The following is a 22,631-nucleotide window of genomic DNA, read 5'->3' on the forward strand; positions in this document are numbered from 1 at the left end:
TTACGACGAACGTCACAGTTGGCACAAAATGACCTCCATACTTCCGTTCATTTGTATGGGTTACCTTTAGACAAGTCCCGTGACACTTGTGGGGGTCATAGAGCAAAACGGAGAGTCCAGTGGCGACCCGTCATTCAGGGCAGGTGGGGCAGAGCTCCACCTGTTTAGCTAATAAAACATATATTTTTGTTTTGTTTTGTTGTTGTTGTCTGTTTTGCATGTTATTTTGGCATTAATACATGTCAAATATCAGTTTGCAAACAATTTAAAAATAATAATAATTGAGTTAGCCTGTCTGGGCTAGGGGGAAGTATTTTCACGGAAAATGAAAAACGTACCCAATTTAAACAGGTTACTACTCTGGCCCAGAAAATAGAATATGCATATTATTAGTAGATTTGGATAGGAAACACTCTGAAGTTTCTAAAACTGTTTGAATGGTGTCTGTGAGTATAACAGAACTCATATGGCAGGCAAAAAAACTGAGGAAAATTGAATGAGGAAGTGGGAGAAATTAGAAATGTAGTTTTTCTTTTGAATCCTTTGAAAAACTACAGTGACATAGGATATACGTTGCACCTCCTAACTCTTCCATTGGCTGTCAACAATCTTTAGGAACTGGTTTTATCCGTCATCTGTTACCGGGAAGAAAATTGTGGCTCAGTCAATCACTGGCCAGTCTGAGGACAGGTGACTTATGACATGCGTCCACGTGATTTCGTGGTTTTTTGGTTTTCTTCTGGGATGAATACCTATTGCCCGGTTATAAAATTAGCGCAATTTTACGCAAAAAAATACCCTAAAGGATTAATTGTAAACATCGTTTGACGTGTTTCTACAAACGGTAATGGAACTTTGAACATTTCGTCTATGGATTTGCGTCCACGCCACATGGCATTGTAAAGTGTTCTGGATGGGTCAGCAAAACGGACGTATTTGGACATAAATGATGGACTTTGCAGAACAAATGAACATTTCTTGTGGAAGTGGGTGCCCATCCGAGTGCATTCCGCCGAAGATCAGCAAAGGTAAGTAAATATTTCGAACATATTTTTAGAGATTTGTCGACGTCGTGGTTGTAGGCTAACTGTATAGCATAGCATTGAAGGCTAAGTTCTGTACTCAGAATATTGAACAATGTGCTTTTTCTGTAAAGTTATTTTGAAATCTGACAAAGTGGTTGCATAAAGGAGTAGATTATCTCTAATTCTTTAAATAATTGTTATACATTTTTTTCAACGTTTATGAGTTCTTCTGTAAATTAAATATGCCTATTCACCAGGGGTTATGGGGAGAAAACATTTTCTGAACGTAACGCGCCAATGTAAAAATTGGGTTTTTGGATATAAATATAAACTTGATCGAACAAAAAATGCATGTATTGTCTAACATGATGTCCTAGGAGTGTCATCTGATGAAGATTGTCAAAGGTTAGTGCTTAATTTTAGCTGTATATCTGGTTTTGTGATGGCTATCCGTGCTTGGAAAATTGCTTTTTTTTTTTGCTAAGGTGCTATGCTAAAATAATCTAATGTTTTGCTTTCACCATAAAGCCTTTTTGAAATCGGACAATGTGATTGTATTAACGAGTAGAGTATCTTTAAAATGCCGTATAATACTTGAATTTTAATTTTGAGATTATTTTGTTTTGAATTTCGCGCCGTGCTATCTCACTGGTTGTTGTCCAACCAATCCCGCTAACGGGATTTTATCTCGAAGGGGTCCTCAAGAGGTTATTAATAAAGCCGTATACAAACATGGTCTCATTTTTTGCTTTCTTGTGTAAGGCAGCTCCAAAATGGCAGCCAGCGAAAAATACAGAGCGTAGGGATTGGTAATGTTCTCTAGTTGACGCTGTGATTGGCTCAGTGTTCTGTCACTCACAGGGACACTACATCACCACAAAATCTATGGGGAAAGATAGAAAATGCAAGCCCCTTGGGTGCTAGCATAGATTTACATTAGAAGTGCCCATCCAAGAAGGCTCAAGGTCATTGGGCCACAGATAAAATGACCGCAGCTTTGATTGGACTGATGCGTCAACGTCATACTTTCAAAATCTTAGCTAGCAAGCTAGAAAGCAGTCATCACCATGAATCACGTCGACAATCTAATGTTAATCCTTGTCATATAAAGAGAACTTATAGATAAAACGTGTCGGTGCTCATCAGCCATTGGACATAAACATTACACAACAAGGTGTGTGGTCCAAGTCTGGGTTTTAAGGGTGTCTTTTCCAAGCTTAAAAGGATAAACATTCACTCGCAACACACCATGGGTCAGAAAAGGTTGAATACATTGGCCATGCTGTCAATCCAACATGACTTCTGCTGCTTTCAAAACAACTGGAAACTCAAAACTGGGAAATATGACACTTCAGTGATTTCAAGACAACTGGGAACTCTGGGAAAAGCTCAGACGGGGAAAATTAGCTTGAACAGTCATCCAACTGGGAACTCTGAGAAAAGCTCAGACTGGGAAAATTTGTTTGAGCGGTCATCCAACTGGGAATTCCAAGTCAGGAACTCAGGCCTCGTTCCAGAGCTCCTACTTGAAGGTCACTGTCGTCATCATGATTCAACTAGTTAAATAAAGGTTCAATAAAAATACAAATAAACCAAAAAATTATTAAACCTTGTTTTTCTCTGAGTTCCCTGTTGTCTTGAAAGCACCATCAACCCAGAGAATGACAGACTTTGATGGCAAAGTTTGATGGCAAAATTTGTCCACAAGAAGAACTTCCTGTTCAAGTGGGCACAGCACAACAAGGTGAGTCCAACAATGTATTGTATGCTGCTGCATAAATGACGTAATATGCCAGGGAGATATGGATACTGTATCTAAGAAGGTAAGTGTATGTTGTGTAGTAAGCTGTTAGTAGCCCATGTGCCTCACCATAAACATTTGTTCCCTTTCCCCCTCATAAGGGGCAGCAGGTAGGCTAGTGGTTAGAGTGTTGGGCCAGTAACCGCAAGGTTGCTAGATCGAACCCCCGAGTTGTTAAGGTAAAAATCTGTAATTCTGCCCTTGAACAAGGCAGTTAACCCACTGTTTCTAGGCTGTCATTATAAATAAGAATTTGTTCTTAACTGACTTGCCTAGTTAAATAAATAAAACTAATAACTTAGGCCACTGTTCTGACTTGGTGGTGCACATGTAGCCTATAGCCTGTTTTAGAGAAATGCAATCATCGAATATTGTAAGATCTTTCATTGTCTGCTTATATGCCCCCTTTATTTATCCTACGGTTCTGACTTGGTGTACAGGGAGAATACTGTTAGAACATGTTCTGAATTTACATTTAAAAAGTGCTGAACAAATAGTTATATTGACTACGTCCGTCCTAGCTCGCTCATTGTCTTAATCGAAATTACGGATTGCCTCTTATCCGCTCGTCGTCTCCTTATGCCATAGTTTGTACATCTCAAGTGTCAGTAGAAACCACATTTATTTAAGCAAGTCAGCCATATCAGCTATGTTTTTTTTTTTAAAAGGCAGTAAATGAGGCTCCGCTGATAGCCAGGTGTAGCCGTGGTAAGGATTCACTCCATGGTGCTGCAAAGAAAGCTCTGCTGTTGGGACAGCTTTATGTAGAGGCCCTAATAGTTTGTGGGCAACGTTTGTCACCGTTATAGTCCAATTAATGTATTGTTTAGTGCTGTATTGTGGCTTTGCTGGTATGCATCTTTTTGTTTGAATGCCCCACCAAGATGTACATACATCGCCACTGGGAGACTCTCTCCCCTTTCTATAGTGTCCTATACTTTCTCATATTAGTTTTTGCATCGATATACTGTGTATATATATACTCTGTGTGTGTGTATATATATATATATATAGCCAAGTTATCGTTGCTCGTTGTATATTTATTCCTTGTCTTATTATTTGTCTATTTATTCATCATGTAATAATTTTTCATTTTTATTTTTCCTTATTCTGCTATTTGTCTTTTTTTCTCTCTGCATTCTTGGGAAGTGCCCGTAAGTAAGCATTTCACTGTTAGTCTACACGTGTCGTTTCCTGTTTCCTGTTATGGTAGAATAAAAATTTGCTACAGTTCAACTCAAAGCGTTGCCAGATATGTTCTGGTAATTACAATAATAATAATAATAATAATAATAATAATAATAATAATAATAGTAATAATAATAATGATAATAATAATAATATAATAATAATAATAATAATAATAGTAATAATAATAATAATAGTAATAATAATAATAATAATGATAATAATAATATAATAATAATAATAATAATAGTAATAATAATAATAATGATAATAATAATAATATAATAATAATAATAATAATAATAATAATAGTAATAATAATAATAATAATAATAATAATAATAATAATGATAATAATAATGATAATAATAATAATAATAATAATAATATAATAATAATAATAATAATAATTACGCAGCCAATATTAGCTTCTTGTCACATCTACTCCTGCTCCTCCCCTCCGGTGTTCGACGTAGCCGGTTTTACTAACCACTGGTCCTGGCAACCATCATTACACACACCTGGCAACCATCATTACATACACCTGGCAACCATCATTACGCGCACCTGCACTTCATCACCTGGACTCCATTACCTCCCCTTTATCTGGCACTCCCTTGGGTTCTTGTTTCTGTGTTTCTTGTCAAGACGCTACTAATAATTGTAATACTACTAATAATAATACTAATACTAATTATTATATTACAAATAATACAAATAATATGAATAACAATAATAATTAAAATAATAATAATAACAATAACACTAAAATAATCTACACTATTAAATAATATACCATTTGTTGAGTGTGCACAGTAACTTATTCAGAGTCCATTAAAGGAAGTTTGACTAAATGAAGCATGGACCTTTTCACTTGCTGTAAATTTATTAATTTGATTGATAGTAGCTCAGTGTTTCAGAAAGAGACAAAGACAAGAGGAAGAGACAGACAGAGACAAGGGAACGAAGACAATATCAAGATATGAAAGTTACAGTTGTTGGTGTAACATCAGTATAGTTTTAACCTCTGTCTGTTCTTTGATCAACTCTCCTAGTGGCCAATAATCACTGTTACCTCCCATATCACCCTCTTCCCCAAACAGCTTTGTGGAATGATGATTCCTACGCTACAAATATGAATGATCTAGTTAGCCAATCAAAGGCTTCCTAGAATGAAGCTGTTGAGGATCTCAGCGGTAGAAGAGCAGCACGGCTGCTTCGGTGATCTCCTTGGATGAGCTAAAGCCTGTGTTGGTCCCGTAGCCGTCCCAGTCAAAGGAGGAGAAGTCACCACACTGTCTAGGATCAGCCTCAGGGAAGTGTCCTCCTCCTCCAATACAGTACTGCAAACACACACACACACACACACACACACACACACACACACACACACGATTTTATCATCCTAGGCTACGGCCAGACAGACACATGAACCAGAATGAAATCAAATATGCATTCATCATTTCTTCGTTTTTGTCTGTAAAAAGCTCAACTCGAGTCAATTATCTTCAGTCAAGTAGCATAGTAAAGAGATTGACAATTTGTGCGTTTTTTTGTCGGACAACCATTCCTGTTGTCCATCACGTGTCAGTGGATAATCTCTGTAACCTAGAACATAAACATCTTGTGTAATTGTGTCAGGTCGTTGATTAGGTTCTGGGCGGCGATGTATGAGAAAAGACATTAGAACAAGGAGCAGAAGGAAGCAGGGCGGTAGCTCCACCCCCCTTTCTCTGCAACATGCAGGCAAGTCTATGGGCCAAAATAATTTAGAAAAACGCACGCACCCGCTCAGTTATGATTTATTTAAATAACCATGACGAAAAACCTGCACACTGGAACAACTGCAGGTTGACATCAAGTGTAGTCAAATTTGTTCACTCATGTTGAATTAAAAATAGAGCTAGCTAGCTAACTAGCAAGGTATCAAATATGAGAAAATGATAACAAGCTAAAATTCTTCAATAAGCTTAAAAAACTAGAAAGTGGAACAGTTTAAATGCTGCTCCATTGACAGTGATGTTAGTTTAGTCAAGTAGCCCTTACACAGCCTGGAGGTGTGTTGGGTCATTGTCCTGATGAAAAACAAATGATAGTCCCACTAAAGCCCAAACCAGATGGGACGGCGGATCCCTGCAGAATGCTGTGGTCGCCATGCTGGTTAAGTGTGCCTTAAATTCATCACCGACAGTGTCACCAGCAAAGCACCTCCACACCATCACACCTCCTCCTCCATGCTTCACGGTGGGAACCACACATGCGGAGGTCATCCGTTCACCTACTCTGCGTCTCACAAAGACACAGCGGTTGGAACCAAAAAATCTCAAATTTGGACTCATCAGACCAAAGGCCAGATTTCCACCAGTCTAATGTCCATTGCTCGTGTTTCTTGACCCAAGCAAGTCTCTTCTTATTATTGGTGTCCTTTAGTAGTGGTTTCTTTGCAGCAATTTGACCATGAAGGCCTGATTCACACAATCTCCTCTGAACAGTTGATGTTGAGATGTCTGTTACTTGAAGTGAACTTATCCTCTGCAGCTGAGGTAACTCTTCCTTTCCTGTGGCAGTCCTCATGAGAGCCAGCGCTTTGGTTTTTTGCGACAGTTCTTGAAGTTTTACTGATTTGACTGACCTTCAAATCAAATCAAGTCAAATTTTATTAGTCACATATACATGGGTAGCAGATGTTAATGCGAGTGTAGCAAAATGCTTGTGCTTCTAGTTCCAACAGTGCAGTAATATCTAACAAGTAATCTGACAATTCCCCAACAACTACCTAATACACACACATCTAAAGGGGTGAATGAGAATATGTACATATAAGTATATGGATGAGCGATGGCCGAGCGGCATAGCCAAGGTGCAATAGATGGTATTAAATACAGTATATACATGTGATATGAGTAATGTAAGATATGTAAACATTACTAAAGTGGCATTATTTAAAGTGGCATTGTTTAAAGTGACTAGTGATCCATTTATTAAAGTGTCCAGTGATTGGACACTTTAACAATACATCACACATAGCAGCCACAACTCTCAGTAAGAGTGTCCATGATTGAGTCTTTGAATGAAGAGATGGAGATAAAACTGTCCAGTTTGAGTGTTTGTTGCAGCTCGTTCCAGTCGCTAGCTGCAGCGAACTGAAAAGAGGAGCGACCCAGGGGACCTTGGGGACCTTTAACAGAATGTGACTGGCAGAACGGGTGTTGTATGTGGAGGATGAGGGCTGCAGTAGATATCTCAGATAGGGGGAAGTGAGAGCACCCTTACCTGCTGATCTATAAATTATGTCTCCGTAATCTAGCATGGGTAAGATGGTCATCTGAATCAGGGTTAGTTTGGCAGCTGGGGTGAAAGAGGAACGATTACGATAGAGGAAACCAAGTCTAGATTTAACTTTAGCCTGCAGCTTTGATATGTGCTGAGAGAAGGACAGTGTACCGTCTAGCCAGTACTTGTATGAGGTGACTACCTCAAGCTCTAAACCGTCAGAGGTAGTAATCACACCTGTGGGAAGAGGGGCATTCTTCTTACCAAACCACAAGACCTTTGTTTTGGAGGTGTTCAGAACAAGGTTAAGGACAGAGAAGCTTGTTGGACACTAAGAAAGCTTTGTTATAGAGCACAAAATCTGGGGAGGGGCCAGCTGAGTATAAGACTGTATCATCTGCATATAAATGGATGAGAGAGCTTCCTACTGCCTGAGCTATGTTGTTGATGTGAATTGAGAAGAGCGTGGGGCCTAGGATTCAGCCTTGGGGTACTCCCTTGGTGACAGGCAGTGACTGAGACAGCAGATGTTCTGACTTTATACACTGCACTCTTTGAGAGAGGTAGTTAAAGACAAGACTCTCCTTTATCTAACCACACTGTCCGATTTCAAAAAGGCTTTACAGCGAAAGCAAAGCATTAGATTATGTCAGCAGAGTACCCAGCCAGAAATAATCACACACCCATTTTTCAAGCTAGCATATAATGTCACAAAAAACAAAACCACAGCTAAATGCAGCACTAACCTTTGATGACCTTCATCAGATGACACGCCTAGGACATTATGTTATACAATACATGCATGTTTTGTTCAATCAAGTTCATATTTATATCAAAAACTAGCTTTTTACATTAGCATGTGACGTTCAGAACTAGCATTCCCACCGAACACTTCCGGTGAATTTACTAAATTACTCACGATAAACGTTCACAAAAAACATAACAATTATTTAAAGAATTATAGATACAGAACTCCTTTATGCAATCGCTATGTCCGATTTTAAAATAGCTTTTCGGTGAAAGCACATTTTGCAATATTCTGAGTACATAGCCCGGCCATCACAGGCTAGCTATTTAGACACCCACCAAGTTTAGCCTTCACCAAACTCCGATTTACTATAAGAAAAGTTTGATTACCTTTGCTTTCTTCGTCAGAATGCACTCCCAGGACTTCTACTTCAATAACAAATGTTGGTTTGGTTCAAAATAATCCATAGTTATATCCAAATAACGGCATTTTGTTCGTGCGTTCAAGACACTATCCGAAAGGTAAATAAGGGTCACACGCACGGCGCGTTTCGTGACAAAAAAAATCTAAATATTCCATTACCGTACTTCGAAGCATGTCAACCGCTGTTTAAAATCAATTTTTATGCGATTTTTCTCGTAAAAAAGCGTTAATATTCCGACCGGGAAACCCTGTATACGTTCAAAGAGAGAGAAAGTAAACATGGAGTCGACTCGTGCACGCACCTCCATTCTCATTGTCTTCTGATAGACCACTTACAGAAGGCGCTAATGTGTTTCAGCCTGGGGCTCCAAAGCAACCATTCAAATTTCTGGCGCCTTCTGAGAGCCTATGGGAGCGTTAGAAAATGTCACGTCATGCCAGAGATCCCCTGTTTTGGTTAGAGATGATCAAGAAGGCCAAGAAATGGTCAGAGAGGGCGCTTCCTGTTTGGAATCTTCTCTGGTTTTGGCCTGCCACTATTTTCACGACCGGGTGAAAATAACATGCCCGATTTAATCTGGTTACTACTCTTGCCCAGAAACTAGAATATGCATATAATTAGTATATTTGGATAGAAAACACTCTAAAGTTTCTAAAACTGTTTGAATGGTGTCTGTGAGTATAACAAAACTCATATGACAGGCCAAAACCTGAGAAGATTCCATACAGGAAGGGCCTGTCTGACAATTTCTCGTGCTTCTTTTGCCTCTCTATCGAAAATACAGTATCTCTGCTGTAACGTGACAATTTCTAAGGCTTCCATAGGCTCTCTGAAGGCGCCAGAAAGTGGAATGGGATCTCTGATGTCTCTGGGCAGGGTCCAGCAGCTCTGTTTGTGAGTGGTCAGCCTAGTGGATCAGAGCCTGGAGATGCGCGGCCACGAGAGTACTCCACGTTTTTCTTCGCCTGTTTGAATGAATACAACATCGTCCGGTTGGAATATTATCGCTATTTTACGAGGAAATCGCATAAAAATAGATTTTAAACAGCGTTTGACATGCTTCTATGTACGGTAAAGGAACATTTTGAATTTTTTTGTCACGAAATGCACCTGCGCGTCACCCTTCGGATAGTTACCTGAACGCACGAACAAAACGGAGCTATTTGAATATAACTATGGATTATTTGGGACCAAAACAACATTTGTTGTTGAAGTAGAAGTCCTGGGAGTGCATTCTGAAGTGTCTGAATAGCTAGCCGTGGGAGTGTCTGAATAGCTAGCCGTGATGGCCGAGCTATGTACTCAGAATATTGCAAAATGTGCTTTTGCCGAAAAGCTATTTTAAAATCTGACACCGCGATTGCATAAAGGAGTTCTGTATCTATAATTCTTAAAATAATTGTTATGTATTTTGTCAAGGTTTATCATGAGTAATTTAGTAAATTCACCGGAAGTTTTCGGTGTGTATGCTAGTTCTGAACATCACATGCTAATGTAAAAAAATGTTTTTTGATATAAATATGAACTTGATTGAACAAAACATGCATGTATTGTATTACATAATGTCCTAGGAGTGTCATCTGATGAAGATCATCAAAGGTTAGTGCTGCATTTAGCTGTGGTTTTGTTTTTTTGTGACATATATGCTTGCTTGAAAAATGGGTGTGTGATTATTTCTGGCAGGGTACTCTCCTGACATAATCTAATGTTTTGCTTTCGCTGTAAAGCCTTTTTGAAACCGGACAATGTGATTGGATTAACGAGAGTCTTATCTTTCAAATGGTGTAAAATAGTCATATGTTTGAGAAAATTTAATTGTGGTATTTTAGTGGTATTTTAGTTGGTTTTGTATTTCGCGCGGTGCGATGCAGTTGGCTAGGGGTTCCGCAGGCGGAACGGGGTTCCGCTAGCGGAACGTCTGTCCATAAGAGGTTGAAGTGGTGATTAACCACGTCTCAGTAATGACCAACACATCTGGATTGGAGCTGTGAACCCACACTTTCAATTGATCCATTTTAGGTAATAAGCTTCTGGTGTTAATGTGCAGGAAACCCAGGCTTTTACGAGAGCAGAAATCAGTGAAGCAGATATCAGAGCACCAGTCAGAATTGGGGCCAGCAACAGTAGATGGGCCAGGGTGTACATGCACATTTCCAGATATCAGAGCACCAGTCAGAATTGGGGCCAGCAACAGTAGATGGGCCAGGGTGTACATGCACATTTCCAGATATCAGAGCACCAGTCAGAATTGGGGCTAGCAACAGTAGATGGGCCAGGGTGTACATGCACATTTCCAGATATCAGAGCACCAGTCAGAATTGGGGCTAGCAACAGTAGATGGGCCAGGGTGTACATGCACATTTCCAGATATCAGAGCACCAGTCAGAATTGGGGCTAGCAACTGTAGATGGGCCAGGGTGTACATGCACATTTCCAGATATCATCAACAGTAACACAATCAGGGCACGGCAGAGGACAGGGAGAGCTCTGCAGTGCTGATTTATGACATCTGAATGTGCATTAGATGGCAACAAGATCATATTATACAGCAATTTCATCAGGTAACATGAATACAAAGCCGCGAGAGGTGGTTAGAATAGGATGGGAGGACAAAGGTCTGTGTAACCAATAGAGAGTCAGAGTCCCGAGTCTGGGAACAAACATAGTCTTTACCACTGTTGGGTAAAGAAAGTTTGTAGTCAACAGAGTATGCAGGAGGCATGAGGCAAAATAGCAAAATGCACAAGAAAATGTTTTAATATATAATGACTTTGGGCTAGCCATTGTAAGTTCAGAGTCACTTGCCCTAAAAAGGCCTGTGAGCTGGAGGCGAGCGAAAGCTCGGGAGAGAGGTGTGAGTGTGGTGGAGGTACCTGTACCAGAGAGGGGGAGACAAGCCAGGGCAGACGCTGAACAGATCGCCAGGTGGAATCCAAGCAGCAGTGCAGCAGGACACAGGAGTTGGTGTCACACCCACTTGGGAGAAGATTTTATTTCTGGAAGCAGATTTCTTGCAGAAAATGCCAGTGAATGGTCTCTGAACAGCAGCAGGGGGCTTCAGAGGACTGAATGGTCTCTGAACAGCAGCAGGGGGCTTCAGAGGACTGAATGGTCTTTGAACAGCAGCAGGGGGCTTCAGAGGACTGAATGGTCTCTGAACAGCAGCAGGGGGCTTCAGAGGACTGAATGGTCTCTGAACAGCAGCAGGGGGCTTCAGAGGACTGAATGGTCTCTGAACAGCAGGAGGGGGCTTCAGAGGACTGAATGGTCTTTGAACAGCAGCAGGGGCTTCAGAGGACTGAATGGTCTATGAACAGCAGCAGGGGGCTTCAGAGGACTGAATGGTCTCTGAACAGCAGCAGGGGGCTTCAGAGGACTGAATGGTCTTTGAACAGCAGCAGGGGGCTTCAGAGGACGGAATGGTCTCTGAACAGCAGCAGGGGGCTTCAGAGGACTGAATGGTCTCTGAACAGCAGCAGGGGGCTTCAGAGGACTGAATGGTCTCTGAACAGCAGGAGGGGGCTTCAGAGGACTGAATGGTCTCTGAACAGCAGCAGGGGGCTTCAGAGGACTGAATGGTCTCTGAACAGCAGCAGGGGGCTTCAGAGGACTGAATGGTCTCTGAACAGCAGGAGGGGGCTGTCCATCCCCATTTTTTTTAAAGTTTATATAGATTATTCAACTTAACGTTTCAATAAAGCGTGTTAGCTGACATACTTGTATATTTGACACCTCGCTAGTTAGCTAGCTAGTTAGCTCTATTTATTAATTCAACATGAGTAGCTAAGAGGTAGCTGAATGCTTAGCTAGCTAGCGCTATTTATTAATTCAACATGAGTAGCTAAGAGGTAGCTGAATGCTTAGCTAGCTAGCTAGTTAGCTCTATTTATTAAGTCAACATGAGGAGCTAAGAGGTAGCTGAATGCTTAGCTAGCTAGCTAGTTAGCTCTATTTATTAATTCAACATGAGTAGCTAAGAGGTAGCTGAATGCTTAGCTAGCTAGCTAGTTAGCTCTATTTATTAAGTCAACATGAGTAGCTAAGAGGTTGCTGAATGCTTAGCTAGCTAGCTAGTTAGCGCTATTTATTAAGTCAACATGAGTAGCTAAGAGATTGCTGAATGCTTAGCTAGCTAGCTAGTTAGCTCCATTTATTAATTCAACACGAGTAACTAAGAGGTTGCTGAATGCTTAGCTAGCTAGCTAATTAGCTATATTTATTAATTCAACATGAGCAGCGAAGAGGTTGCTGAATGCTTAGCTAGCTAGCTAGTTAGCTCTATTTATTAATTCAACAAGAGTAGCTAAGAGGTTGGTGAATGCTTAGCTAGCTAACTTGCTCTGATTAGCTTAGCATGTTGCTGGTAATTTTCTACATTTTACGCTTTGCTTCATGTCAGGAAACCAGTTGTATCTTAGATATATTGTCACATTTGTTTGACTACTGTAACACATTAATACATTTCAAAATGTTTCAACATGTAACAAAGTTTTACTTACAAGATTCTCAGTTCAAACCGACGCCGTGTTTTCAAAAGTTGTGCATCTGTTAAAGTCCACCCATTGACCTTTTAGAAACCAATCAGATTTGGTCTACCCTAAACCAATCAGATTCTTTCTGCCCTTAGAAAAAAGGTTGACTAAACGTTATGTCAATGTGAGGAACAACTGTTGCTCGATAGTCATCGCATTCCACAGTCTTTTGACAGACATTACGATGCCTTTCATGTTACGTGGTCTGTCTCAACTGATGACTGCCATTGAAAAACTAAACGTGTACATTTCTGTGTGGCCGTAGCCTTACTCACGTGTTCATTGTTGCAGCCAGTGGGTTTGACCCCAGAGCAGATGGCCAAGGCTGCACGTTCAGCGTTTATCGCTCGGAAAGTGATGAAGCCAGGCTCAAACTCACCTGCCACAGAAACAGAAGAAATAGAAGTTTAGGAGCATAAGTATGTAATGTTGTCTATTCGGCTAGAGCAGCCTACACATTAGGAGGTAGGTGTAGTCTATCATCTAACTACTCCTACAGTAGAACACAGTCAACACATTAGGAGGTAGGTGTAACTACTAACTACTACTCCTACAGTAGAACACAGTCAACACATTAGGAGGTAGGTGTAACTACTAACTACTCCTACAGTAGAACACAGTCAACACATTAGGAGGTAGGTGTAACTACTAACTACTCCTACAGTAGAACACAGTCAACACATTAGGAGGTAGGTGTAACTACTAACTACTCCTACAGTAGAACACAGTCAACACATTAGGAGGTAGGTGTAACTACTAACTACTCCTACAGTAGAACACAGTCAACACATTAGGTGGTAGGTGTAGTCTATCATCTAACTACTACTCCTACAGTAGAACACAGTCAACACATTAGGTGGTAGGTGTAGTCTATCATCTAACTACTACTCCTACAGTAGAACACAGTCAACACATTAGGAGGTAGGTGTAACTACTAACTACTCCTACAGTAGAACACAGTCAACACATTAGGAGGTAGGTGTAACTACTAACTACTCCTACAGTAGAACACAGTCAACACATTAGGTGGTAGGTGTAGTCTATCATCTAACTACTACTCCTATAGTAGAACACAGTCAACACATTAGGAGGTAGGTGTAGTCTATCATCTAACTACTCCTACAGTAGAACACAGCCAACACATTAGGAGGTAGGTGTAGTCCAACATCTAACTACTACTCCTACAGTAGAACACAGTCAACACATTAGGAGGTAGGTGTAGTCTATCATCTAACTACTCCTACAGTAGAACACAGTCAACACATTAGGAGGTAGGTGTAACTACTAACTACTCCTACAGTAGAACACAGTCAACACATTAGGAGGTAGGTGTAACATCTAACTACTCCTACAGTAGAACACAGTCAACACATTAGGAGGTAGGTGTAACTACTAACTACTCCTACAGTAGAACACAGTCAACACATTAGGAGGTAGGTGTGGTCTATCATCTAACTACTCCTACAGTAGAACACAGTCAACACATTAGGAGGTAGGTGTAGTCTATCATCTAACTACTCCTACAGTAGAACACAGTCAACACATTAGGAGGTGGGTGTAACTACTAACTACTCCTACAGTAGAACACAGTCAACACATTAGGAGGTAGGTGTAGTCTATCATCTAACTACTCCTACAGTAGAACACAGTCAACACATTAGGAGGTAGGTGTAGTCTATCATCTAACTACTCCTACAGTAGAACACAGTCAACACATTAGGAGGTAGGTGTAGGAGTCTAACTACTCCTACAGTAGAACACAGTCAACACATGAAGCTCAAATTACTATATATGCTGATGATTGCACACTTCAGCACCTTCAGCCAGAGAGCTCACTGAAACGCTTAGCAAGGAGGTACAGTCAGTGTCAGATCGGGTAATAAGTTAACAATAAACTGGTCTTAAATACACCTAAAATCAAAAGCATTGTATTTGGTAAAAAAAAAGAAATTATTGACCTAAACCTCAACTGGAGATGTGCACAAAGGCTGTGAATATTGAACAAGTTGAAGTAGCTGAACTCCTAGGAGGAACATTGAACAAGTTGAAGTAGCTGAACTCCTCAGAGGAACATTGAACAAGTTGAAGTAGCTGAACTCCTAGGAGGAACATTGAACAAGTTGAAGTAGCTGAACTCCTAGGAGGAACATTGAACAAGTTGAAGTAGCTGAACTCCTAGGAGGAACATTGAACAAGTTGAAGTAGCTGAACTCCTAGGAGGAACATTGAACAAGTCGAAGTAGCTGAACTCCTAGGAGGAACATTGAACAAGTTGAAGTAGCTGAACTCCTAGGAGGAACATTGGATGGTCAGTTATCATGTTGACAAAGTTGTTGGGAAGATAGGAAGAGGTATATCTGTTATAAAAAAATGTTCTTCGTTTTTGACACAAAGATCAACTGTACTTGTTGTTCAGGCTTTGATCTTGTCTCGCCTTGATTACTGTCTGGTAATATGATCAGGTACAGCAAAGGAAGATCTAGCAATCAACAACATGATAGTCTCATGGTTGAGGGTTGAGGAGAAACTGACTACTTCTCTTCCAGGCTTTTTATGAAACATTTGTGTGTTGAAAATGCCTAAGAAGGAAATAAATTCCACAATTTAACTTTTAACAGGTCAACCTGTTAATTGAAATGCATTCCAGGTGACTACCTCATGAAGCTGGTTGAGAGAATACCAAGAGTGTGCAAAGCTGTCATCAAGGCAAAGGGTGGCTACTTTGAATAATCTCAAATATAAAATATATTTTGATTTGTTTAACACTTTTTTGGTTACTACATGATTCCATTTGTGTTATTTCATAGTTTTGATGTCTTCACTATTATTCTACAATGTAGAAAATAGTAAAAATAAAGAAAAACCCTGGAAATCTGTCACTTGGTCTAATGAGTCCAAATTTTAGATTTTTGGCTCCAACCGCCGTGTCTTTGTGAGACGCAGAGTAGGTGAACGGATGATCTCCGCATGTGTGGTTCCCACCGTGAAGCACGGAGGAGGAGGTGTTATGGTGTGGAGGTGCTTTGCTGGTGACACTGTCTGTGATTATTTTCGAATTGATTACACGCTTAACCATCATGGCTACCGCAGCATTCCTGAGAGAAATGACATCCCATCTGGTTTGCGCTTTTGTAGGACTATCATTTGTTTTTCAATAGGACAATGACCCAAATCACACCTCCAGGCTGTGTAAGGGCTATTTGACCAAGAAGGAGAGTGATGGAGTGCTGCATCAGATGACCTGGCCTCCACAATCATCCAACCTTATCCCAATTGAGATGGTTCGGGATGAGTTAGACCGCAGAGTGAAGGAAAAGCAGCCAACAAGTGCTCAGCATATGTGGGAACTCCTTCAAGGCTGATGGAAAAGCACTCCAGGTGAAGCTGGTTGAGAGAATGCCAGAAGTGTGCAAAGCTGTCATCAAGGCAAAGGGTGGCTACTTTGAAGAATCTCAAATATAAAATATATTTTGGGGTACTACATGATTCCATATGTGTTATTTCATAGTTTTGATGTCTTCACTATTATTCTACAATGTAGAAAATTGTAAAAATAAAGAAAAACCCATGAATGAGTAGGTGTGTCCAATCTTTTGACTAGTACTGCATATACCCCAGCAGACACACCACTATGGGTTTCTTCCCGGTACCCAAACCAAAACACATTTAATGCGTTGCTCAGTTTTGTATAGAGCCATGTCGTCCTGGAAGAGTAGCTGCTGCATGTTCAGTAGTTAATGGGGATCCTAATAAACTAAATGTTGTTATTACCTCTGGACGAAGGACCATAGAACATTTTGGTGGTGTCCTTTGTTCCCAGATCATACTCCACTGGAATAGAAGGTCCCTTGTCTTTGCAATTTCCTACTCCATACCTCACTGGATAATGCTGGGAGGACAAGGACACATGGGGGGGGGGGGGGGGGGGGGGAAGAGAGAGAGAGAGAGAGAGAGAGAGAGAGAGAGAGAGAGAGAGAGAGAGAGAGAGAAAACCAGTCCCCACAATAATACTAAACTTACAAAAACAATGCTTTTGTTAATCCTCACAAGGTCAAATACTACTTTTAGGGGGTTTAGTGTTAACGTTAGAATTAGTGTTTGGGTTAGAATTAGGGTTAGGAGCTAGGGTTAAGTTTTGGTGTTAAGGTTAGGGTTAGATTTAGGGAAAATAGGATTTTGAATGTGACTGAATTGTGTGTCCCTAAAAGTTTAGTTATACTACACTGTGTGTGTGTGTGTGTGTGTGTGTGTGTGTGTGTGTGTGTGTGTGTGTGTGTGTGTGTGTGTGTGTGTGTGTGTGTGTGTGTGTGTGTGTACCAGAGGAGGCTGGTGAGATGAGGACAGCTCATAATAACGGTCAGAACAGAGCAAATACCAATCCACAGATTCCGCTCCAGTCATTAGCACGAGCCCGTCCTCCCCAATGAAGGTCCTGTGTTGTGTTCTGTACCTTGAACAGTCCGTGGAGGTTTCCTCCGTACTGGGCTAGGAACTTGGCTTCAGTGTGGTAACGGAGGATAGAGGTGATTCTCCAGGTCTGCAGCTGAGCTCTGTTAGGAACATGCCACACAGACATGTCCTCCGCCATGATGTCATAATACCCTGGGTTCTGAGAGAGGGGAATCAGGAAGTGAGGTTTGGTTTGACCCTGGGTCAAAATTATAGACAACGTCGTCACAAATCTGGGACCTGCGCCATTGCTAACTACCAGTGCAATTGCTAACAAGCAAAGCTGGTCCGATTGTTGCAAAGATTTATGGGATATTAAAATGTCGTTGTCTTAACCTTTGTCTTCTCCAACCTAGGTTTGACCTTGGGGTACATCTCGTTATTCTAAAACCCTCTTCTCCTTGTCTCCTTTCTTTGTTGAGAAGTGTTAGAGAAGTGTTCTGAAGGGAATGAGGAGTGTTCTAAAGTAAAGAGGAGTGTTCTAAAGTAAAGAGGAGTGTTCTAAAGTAAAGAGGAGTGTTCTAAAGTAAAGAGGAGTGTTCTAAAGTAAAGAGGAGTGTTCTAAAGAGAAAGAGGAGTGTTCTAAAGGTAAAGAGGAGTGTTCTAAAGGTAAAGAGGAGTGTTCTAAAGGTAAAGAGGAGTGTTCTAAAGTAAAGAGGAGTGTTCTAAAGAGGAGTTTTCTAAAGAGGAGTTTTCTAAAGAGAAAGAGGAGTGTTCTAAAGGAGTGTTCTAAAGAAGAGTGTTCTAAAGAGGAGTTTTCTAAAGAGAAAGAGGAGTGTTCTAAAGTAAAGAGGAGTGTTCTAAAGTAAAGAGGAGTGTTCTAAAGTAAAGAGGAGTGTTCTAAAGAGGAATGTTCTAAAGAGAAAGAGGAGTGTTCTAAAGGAGTGTTCTAAAGAGGAGTGTTCTAAAGAGAAAGAGGAGTGTTCTAAAGAGAAAGAGGAGTGTTCTAAAGTAAAGAGGAGTGTTCTAAAGTAAAGAGGAGTGTTCTAAAGTAAAGAGGTGTGTTCTAAAGTAAAGAGGTGTGTTCTAAAGTAAAGAGGAGTGTTCTAAAGAGGAATGTTCTAAAGTAAAGAGGAGTGTTCTAAAGAGGAGTTTTCTAAAGAGAAAGAGGAGTGTTCTAAAGGAGTGTTCTAAAGAGGAGTGTTCTAAAGAGGAGTTTTCTAAAGAGAAAGAGGAGTGTTCTAAAGTAAAGAGGAGTGTTCTAAAGTAAAGAGGAGTGTTCTAAAGTAAAGAGGAGTGTTCTAAAGAGGAATGTTCTAAAGAGAAAGAGGTGTGTTCTAAAGGTAAAGAGGTGTGTTCTAAAGGTAAAGAGGAGTGTTCTAAAGGTAAAGAGGAGTGTTCTAAAGTAAAGAGGAGTGTTCTAAAGTAAAGAGGAGTGTTCTAAAGAGGAGTGTTCTAAAGAGGAGTGTTCTAAAGAGGAGTGTTCTAAAGAGAAAGAGGAGTGTTCTAAAGGTAAAGAGGAGTGTTCTAAAGTAAAGAGGAGTGTTCTAAAGTAAAGAGGAGTGTTCTAAAGTAAAGAGGAGTGTTCTAAGGTAAAGAGGAGTGTTCTAAAGTAAAGAGGCATGTTCTAAAGAGAAAGAGGAGTGTTCTAAAGGTAAAGAGGAGTGTTCTAAAGAGGAGTGTTCTAAAGAGGAGTGTTCTAAAGAGAAAGAGGAGTGTTCTAAAGGTAAAGAGGAGTGTTCTAAAGGTAAAGAGGAGTGTTCTAAAGGTAAAGAGGAGTGTTCTAAAGTAAAGAGGAGTGTTCTAAGGTAAAGAGGAGTGTTCTAAAGTAAAGAGGCATGTTCTAAAGAGAAAGAGGAGTGTTCTAAAGGTAAAGAGGAGTGTTCTAAAGAGGAGTGTTCTAAAGAGGAGTGTTCTAAAGAGAAAGAGGAGTGTTCTAAAGGTAAAGAGGAGTGTTCTAAAGGTAAAGAGGAGTGTTCTAAAGGTAAAGAGGAGTGTTCTAAAGTAAAGAGGAGTGTTCTAAAGAGGAGTGTTCTAAAGAGGAGTGTCCTAAAGAGAAAGAGGAGTGTTCTAAAGGTAAAGAGGAGTGTTCTAAAGTAAAGAGGAGTGTTCTAAAGTAAAGAGGAGTGTTCTAAAGTAAAGAGGAGTGTTCTAAAGAGAAAGAGGAGTGTTCTAAAGGTAAAGATGAGTGTTCTAAAGTAAAGAGAAGTGGTATAAAGTAAAGAGGGGAGTATTCCACCTTGAAGTCGTCAGAGGTGGCGCCCTCTGCTGTCCCAAAGGTGGCAGTGTTCTCCCAGTTCCCGTCTCCTCCTGGGTTGTTGATGTTATTCCCCTGCTGGCTGGTCCAGCGGTCGCCTGCCGTGCACTTCCCATACATGTTGTTCTCGTGCATGCTTGCCACAAGTGTCCAGCCGCCGCCCGCCGTGGTCATGTCACAGAAGGTCTGGTACTCAGTCCCGCTAGCCGTGGTCAGGTAGTATATCCCATCTAGGACACAGAGAAAAATATTCACAAATACATACTAAATATGTTCAATCTATATGCCTTAATGTATTAAAATGACCGGTAGGCTGTGTCATGACATGAACGAATGACTGATTGATTGATACAGTAGCCTATATAAGTACTGAAATATAGTCCTCAGTTAGTTACGGTATTCAGACTAAACAGGATGTGCTCTTAGGCCTACAGCTCAATGGTGGTTAAACGAGGCTGCTATACGAAGCCTACTAATAATAATAACATTAATTATTATTATAATGATCTGTCACGGTTGTCGTCGGTGAAGGAGGACCAAAACGCAGCAGGTACGTGTATGCTCATCTTGATTTTTTATTACTCTCAAAAATGAACATACAAAAATAACAAAGAAACGAACGAACGAACAACTACAAACAGTCTGGCCAAGCAAAGCTCAACACAGCACAATCACCCACAAATAACAACCACAAACACACCCTAATATATGGGACTCTCAATCAAAGGCAGATAGACAACACCTGCCTTCAACTGAGAGTCCCAACCCCAATCAACACAACATAGAAACACACTCACCAGACTACACATAGAAATACATAAACATAGACTATAAACCAAAACCCCGGAAATACTAAATCAAACACCCTTTAACCAAACACACACCACCCTGAACCACATAAAACAAATACCCTCTGCCACGCCCTGACCAAACTACAAAAACAATTAACCTTATATACTGGCCAGGACGTGACATGATCAAAATAATGATAATAATAATAAGGAGATCAAGAAAAAGACACATTTAACAGTTAGGCTTTTGATTATAGACTTAATGAAGTTGTGATTTCCTAACTCCTCACTTTTCTTAGACAATAAGTCAAGGGCTGTTTTCTCATCTCATTCTGCTGCTGCCTGCGCCGCATTGTTCTCAACGACAATACGCTGAATAACTTTGCTATGATGTAAATAGCAACATGGTCTAGGAAAAGGCGCCAATTCAACAACGCACTGATTTCTTTCAGAACCGCGTCTATCCAACACGGCAGAAACGCATTTGTTAAAAAATAGTACAATTTGTATTAGTGTTGCACCATTGTTGTTATGTAATATCACCATATACAATTTCAGTTGCACATGTCTTAGACTGATGGACTGTGCCATCCCCACGGCCTCCACAATGGATCAGTCCACTCAGACAGGAGCCAATCAGACAGGTGTCTTAGACTGATGGACTGTGCCATCCCCATGGCCTCCACAATGGATCAGTCCGCTCAGACAGGAGCCAATCAGACAGCGGTCTTCTACGCCATGTTTTAAACTTCTTTTTTGCTATTGCTCGACTAAAGAAATATTGGTCGACCAACAGCCTAGCGACCATACAATCGACCAGTCGACTAAATGGGGTCAGCCCTAATTCAAATATATCAAAATATATTTAAAATATACACTACATGACACCTGCTCATTGAACATCTCATTCCAAAATTATGGGCGTTAATATGGAGTTGGTCCCCCCTTTCTTTGCTGTAACAGCCTTCACTCTTCTGGGAAGGCTTTCCATTAGATTTTGGAACATTGCTGCGGGGACTTGCTTCCATTCAGCCACAAGAGCATTAGACCATTTTTCCTCCACCAAACTTTACAGTTGGCACTATGCATTGGGGCAGGTAGCGTTTTCCTGGCATCCGCCAAAACCAGATTCGTCCGTCAGACTGCAGAGGAGAACCTTCGCCCCAGTCTGAGGTCCTGAGTGCTCTGGAGCAGGTTTTCATCAAGGATCTCTCTGTACTTTGCTCCGTCCATCTTTCCCTCGATCCTGACTAGTCTCCCAGTCCCTGTCCAATCAATTGAATTTACCACAAGTGGACTCCAATCAAGTTGTAGAAACATCTCAAGGATGATCAATGGACACAGGACACACCTGAGCTCATTTTCGAGTCTCATAGCAAAGGGTCTGAATACTTATGTAAATAAGGTATTTCTGTTTTAAAATTTTCTATACATTTGCAAACATTTCAAAAAATCAGTTTTCACTTTGTCATTATGGGGTTTTGTGTGTAGATTGATGAGGATTTGTTTTAATCCATTTTAATCCATTTTAGAATAAGGCTGTAACTTCACAAAATGTGGAAAAAGTCAAGGGGTCTGAATACTTTCCGAAGGCACTGTATGGTGTATATATATATATATTAACATATGCGCACATAAAAATAACATATAAATATAAATATATTGCCATATTTTCCAAGCTTGACTGCTTTTAACGCATACTACAGGGAAGAATGAATGTGTTGTGGTTCGCTGACCATCCTTGATGTTGTATTTGTCTTTGAGTTGTTTGCAGCTCTGGACGTTGTATCTGGCAGGTTCATTCTTGGAGACAGAAGTGGCCCCGCTGGGGCCTCCGGACAAGTTGTTGGTGTTGTGGATCTCAATCAGAAGGTCTGAGGGAACAAAAGGACCTTAGATAGACAGACCTAGTGTGTGTGTGTGTGTGTGTGTGTGTGTGTGTGTGTGTGTGTGTGTGTGTGTGTGTGTGTGTGTGTGTGTGTGTGTGTGTGTGTGAATGTGTGTGTGTGTGTGTGTGTGTGTGTGTGTGTGTGTGTGTGTGTGTGTGTGTGTGAATGTGTGTGTGTGTGTGTGTGTGTGAATGTGTGTGTGTGTGTGTGTATGTGTGTGTGTGTGTGTGTGTGTGTGTGTAGGTGTGTAGGTGTGTAGGTGTGTAGGTGTGTGTGTGTGTGTGTGTGTGTGTGTGTGTGAGTGTGTATGTGTG

The 22,631-nt window shown here is 40.6% G+C and overlaps 1 protein-coding gene across 1 annotated transcript in view; it reads right to left on the reverse strand.

Moving 5' to 3' along the window:
• Positions 1-4,877: 4,877 nt before the first annotated feature.
• The window catches only part of LOC115183971 (intelectin-like), an 18,661-nt gene continuing 907 nt past the window's right edge, over positions 4,878-22,631 (reverse strand). The window contains exons 2-7 of the mRNA XM_029744957.1: positions 22,165-22,302; positions 19,620-19,867; positions 17,442-17,600; positions 16,763-16,880; positions 13,267-13,370; positions 4,878-5,357 (exon numbers count right to left, since the gene is read on the reverse strand). Of these exons, the coding sequence (XP_029600817.1) occupies positions 5,205-5,357; positions 13,267-13,370; positions 16,763-16,880; positions 17,442-17,600; positions 19,620-19,867; positions 22,165-22,302 (920 nt within the window). The 3' untranslated portion in view covers positions 4,878-5,204. The remainder of the gene's footprint in view (positions 5,358-13,266; positions 13,371-16,762; positions 16,881-17,441; positions 17,601-19,619; positions 19,868-22,164; positions 22,303-22,631) is intronic.

The sequence above is a fragment of the Salmo trutta genome, unplaced genomic scaffold (genome assembly GCF_901001165.1).
Source record: "Salmo trutta unplaced genomic scaffold, fSalTru1.1, whole genome shotgun sequence".
In the NCBI taxonomy this organism is placed as follows: Eukaryota; Metazoa; Chordata; class Actinopteri; order Salmoniformes; family Salmonidae; genus Salmo; species Salmo trutta.